This window comes from Buceros rhinoceros, unplaced genomic scaffold, assembly GCF_000710305.1.
Source record: "Buceros rhinoceros silvestris isolate BGI_N320 unplaced genomic scaffold, ASM71030v1 scaffold15089, whole genome shotgun sequence".
NCBI classification, from domain to species: Eukaryota; Metazoa; Chordata; class Aves; order Bucerotiformes; family Bucerotidae; genus Buceros; species Buceros rhinoceros.
Genome location: NW_010432213.1, coordinates 2,286 through 6,743, shown reverse-complemented (window position 1 = coordinate 6,743; position 4,458 = coordinate 2,286). Strand labels below are relative to the sequence as shown.

At 47.4% G+C, this 4,458-nt stretch overlaps 1 protein-coding gene across 2 annotated transcripts; it reads left to right on the top strand.

Moving 5' to 3' along the window:
* The first annotated feature begins 303 nt into the window (after positions 1 to 303).
* On the top strand, positions 304 to 2,591 carry LOC104500096 (zinc finger and BTB domain-containing protein 8A-like). Of its 2 annotated transcripts, none has more exons than XM_010143694.1 (3): positions 304 to 1,108; positions 1,661 to 1,848; positions 2,244 to 2,591. In XM_010143694.1, the coding sequence occupies exons 1-3, from the start codon at positions 304 to 306 to the stop codon at positions 2,574 to 2,576; spliced, it is 1,326 nt and encodes a 441-aa protein (XP_010141996.1). In that variant the 3' UTR covers positions 2,577 to 2,591. The 2 variants fall into 2 exon arrangements, with proteins under 2 accessions (XP_010141996.1, XP_010141995.1); XM_010143693.1 differs by having other exon boundaries at positions 304 to 1,243; positions 1,679 to 1,848.
* Positions 2,592 to 4,458: the final 1,867 nt, after the last annotated feature.

Sequence of the window (4,458 nt, the reverse complement as noted above, 5' to 3'; positions counted from 1 at the left end):
GTGGAGCCGCCCGCGGGCTGCACACCCTCCTTCCTGCATCCCTGGGCAGCATATGCTCCCAGCTCGTCGCTGCCAAATCACTGGTTTGGCTTTTTCATCACTCTTTTCTTCCCGGAAAAAGAATATATGGTCGTGCATATTGTAATTGAAATATATTTACAGATTTAAATAAAAAGGTTATTTTGTAAAGATACCTGTAAAATTGGGTGTGACATCTTTGGCTGAGTTGCACAACGCTGAAGTCAAGAGTCTAATTATTTTTTTTTTATTTTTAGAGTGACGCTTAATTTCATCTTTTTTGGAATGGAGATTTCTTCCCACCAGTTCCATCTCTTGCAGCAACTAAATGAGCAGCGCAGGCAAGACCTATTCTGTGACTGCAACATCCTGGTCGAGGGAAAGGTCTTCAAGGCACATCGCAATGTGCTGTTTGCCAGCAGCGGCTACTTCAAAATGCTCCTTTCGCAGGGCTCGAAGGAGACAACTCAGCCGACAACAGCGACTTTCCAGGCGTTTTCTCCTGACACGTTTACAGTTATTCTAGATTTTGTGTATTCAGGCAAACTGTCTCTCACTGGGCAGAACGTCATCGAAGTCATGTCTGCCGCCAGCTACCTGCAGATGACCGATGTTATCAGCGTGTGTAAAACCTTCATTAAGTCCTCACTGGACATCAGTGAGAAGGAGAAGGATCGCTACTTCAGCCTGTCAGACAAAGACGTCAGCTCCAACGGCGTGGACCGGTCCTGCTTGTACAGCACGGGCTGGAGGGCGGAGAGCAGCCCACCACGCTCGCACTTAAGTCCAGATCAAGGGACATGTATGATGGGTGGAAATGCCTGGAGCAACTTCAGCTACTACCCTTCCTCTCAGAGGAATGCCCAGCAGCAGCTGTCCAAGCATGAGCAGCGGCAGGATTCCGTGAAGAAATCCCGGCACCTGGGATTGCAGCAGCCTGCCGACATTCCTCACTATAAATCCAGCAAACTGGAGGACAGGGCTGCCGAGCCCGCCGGCCACATCGCCCAGCCCGAGGAGCAAGTTCCGATTGAACCCGAAGTCGAGTCTCCTCACGTGGGATACCAGTACAGCCAAGGGGCCGAGGTGATGCCGCGGACCTTGGCTGTGTCGCAGCAAGAGCACGAATCGCCCCGTTCTTCCAGTAAATCCAAGTCTTCCAAAGCAGAGGAGCAGTATGGGAGCATGCCCTCCATCCTGGGCGTCATGGGAAGCTGGGCCGAAGGTAAACGCTCGTTTTGGGGTGGACAGCACACAGTCACCTACCAACACTCTGTTCTGTCCGTGGGAAAATATGCTTTACCGAAAATGAAAGTTGGGAAAGTTTTATTGTGTAATAATTTTGAATTACCGAAGTACCTGGTTTAGGAAAACTGACATAACCCTTAGTGTCTCTACTCTTAAGTGTGCAAATTTAAGTTGTGATCTTCTGTGATATTTTTAAGCTCATTTTAATTCAGCTAACGGTCCCCTCCTTTCCTTTGCCCTCCTGTGGAATTCACAGGAAAACACAAGATCTTTGTGCTGAGAGACTTACAATAATATTTTTTTTAAGAAGCGAACTGCTGTTCTGCTCACAGAACGCCTTTTCCTAGAGTGTTACCTGATGAGACACGTCATGATTTTAATTTATTACTCTTTTAATCACGTTTCCTAACAGATGATCTGCCCAGGATGAGGTTCAAGTGCCCGTTCTGCACTCATGTGGTGAAGAGGAAAGCAGACCTGAAGCGTCACCTTCGCTGTCACACGGGAGAGCGCCCGTACCCTTGTGAGGCATGTGGGAAAAGGTTTAGCAGGCTAGATCACCTAAGTAGCCATTTCCGAACAGTATGTATTCCTAGTACCTGCATGATTTGTTTACTGAGTAGATCTGTCTCCGCAGGGGTAACACAGCACGAGTGTGGCTGGTTGAGGTGTTGACTCCCATGAAGAGGTAATAGAAAATTAACCGGGTTTGGTTGATGTGAGGCATAGTTTGGATGAAAGGGGGTGAGTTTCTGTGTTCGTCGCTGGCTCACACGGGTACTGCTCTACGCACGTCCTGTGACAGAGCTCGAGTGGGCAGTTACGGCACCTGCCATGGGTTCGTTTCTAACGTTTGATGACTGTCTCTCCAAAAGAATTAACGCTACCATTTGATGCTGCTCCTGCACTACTTTTGTCATCTTAAACTCTGCTTCTCTGTGGATACAGATCAAATTTGTTCCTTTTGGTTTTCCCAGATTCATCAGGCGTGTAAGCCCATCTGCAGGAAGTGTAAGCGCCACGTGACCGAGCTAACGGGACAAGTGGTCCAAGAGGGGACAAGACGTTACAGACTCTGTAACGAGTGTCTGGCCGAAGCTGGCATAGACAGCATTCGCATTGACTTGGAGGCTGAAGCACCCCTAGAATTTCCACCCGATGGGGACAAGGATTCCCGGTGGCACTACGGGGAAGACAACAGATCCGACGTGGAGATTGTGGAAGATGGGTCAACCGACTTGGTCATTCAGCAAGTCGATGACAGTGAGGATGAAGCAGACGAAAAGGAAGTAAAACCAAATATTAGGTAGTTGCAAGAGAAGAACTAGGAGTTCCGTGTAAGAGGGAGAATGTACTGTGCTGACCACAAGCCCTCCACCAGCCTGGTGTCAACCGTACACAGACACACTGGTTTCTCTTGAACAGGGCCAGACCTGCATGCACTCGTGGACGTGCCATTGAGTCCCCTCTGAGTTTTGTTATTGGAACGCCCCCACTTTGCTCCCTGAGAAAGAATCCATCCTCAAAATACTGGCTGAACCAGGAGACTGAAGTATCCCACGGATAACTTTTTACAGCAGACAACGGGCCACTTCTCAAAACCTCTTTCGAAGGGAGTGAGGTCTAAACACTTTAAAAAAGTCACACCGTACTGTACATTGTCCCCTTTTTAAACTTGCAGAGATGTGGGGTTGATAATGTTATGTCATCTGGTGAGACACAAACCACTCCCACTAGAATGGGAAGAAAACCTCTCTCCCGTGTTCAGCGATAATCTCCCGTGAAATTCCACCAAGTCTTCATGTTATGATAAGGAAAAAAGGCAGCTAATTAAGAAAAAGCATAGAAAAATTTTTAGCACATTCTTCTGGAAAAGCACTTTCTTGTAAAATTTACTAGAATAAGGAGAACCTTTAGCAGATTGTTCACTCAAGACCTATTTCTTTACAAGAAAATAAGCATGTGAATGTGTCCCAGTCAATGCTTCAAAGAGAAACTGATGGGATCCTGAACTGATGCCAGTAGATGATTTATTCACACTGAAATTGGGAACTCAGACTGGGCTGTATTTTAATAAGCACTAGTAAAAAATACTCTTTTTTTTTTTTTTTTTTTTTAAAGCCTCTCCAAAGTGCCAGGCTGACGTGGCTGGTAGCACCCACAGCATTTCCCGTGGCAGCGCCAGCTTCTCCGTGCCAGCCTGAAGGAACCCAGCTTTGCGCGGTTACTTCGGCTGGTTTTTGTCCCCGGTCTTACTTGCCAGGAACGGCGCCGAATGCTTTGTACAGTCTGTGTGCTCTGTCGTGAAATGGAACTGCGGAGATGTGCCATGTGAAACCGCGGACTGCTCTTGTTCATAGTGACCTGGCCTCGGTTTCCCATGTCGAGGTTTACGGTGGAGTCATTATCAACTGATATATCCCCAAAGTCATTTGGTGACCAGAACGTACCTTAACCCTTCCCAGTCCGTACCCTGTGCCCGTGAGATCGAGATGTCCTCAAGTTCCAGACGTGGCATTTGGGTAGTTTTACCTGCCATTAGACACAAGAGAGGCGAAATGGTGAAAGTTTATTTGGTGGCAAAATAAGTCATTTCGTTGTGTTACTTGATGAGTTTATCTCCACGAGCACTGCGAACAAGAGAAGCAGAGGGCTGCTCCCATGGTGCTGTTACTCTGCACTTTCTTGGGCAGACCCAGGTGGTAACACAGTTTTCCTCCTGCAGTCCTGGAACTCAATGGGTATCGGCTCAAAAAAACTTTTTTTTTTCTTTTTTTCTTTTTTTCTTTTTTTCACAACTTTGTAAGCATGTTTGGCTGAAACCCGGGATTAATTACAGAACAATCCCATATATATTCTATAATCTCTTTCCCAGGGACAGCTAAAAAGTCACTATTTTGTTTTTATTTGTGTAAAAAGCCTGTATAGCCGCATTAGCAGCATCACGACCAGAGCGAGCAGCATTTCCGTGGCGGGGGGCCAGCCTGCAGGGCTCTCAGCTCAAGCGCTTCCCGCTGAGTTCACCGTTCCCCTCAAACACGCCAGGCTGGCAGAGGCAGCCTGTCAGTGTTCCGAGGAGAGGGGCAGCGGTGGTTTATTGTTCCTACAAAAATTGCCGTCCCTTGACTTAGGCTTGGCAAGGGGGGTGGAACAGGGCAGCTTAGAAAACTTTCTGATGATCCATATGAAAAG

Bases quoted from the DNA above. Each gene is read 5' to 3' on its own strand.
- LOC104500096 (XM_010143693.1), top strand. From the start codon at position 304: ATGGAGATTTCTTCCCACCAGTTCCATCTCTTGCAGCAACTAAATGAG. The intron at 1,244-1,678 runs GTAAACGCTCGT...GTTTCCTAACAG, and splicing joins CATGGGAAGCTGGGCCGAAG to ATGATCTGCCCAGGATGAGG. The intron at 1,849-2,243 runs GTATGTATTCCT...TGGTTTTCCCAG, and splicing joins TAAGTAGCCATTTCCGAACA to ATTCATCAGGCGTGTAAGCC.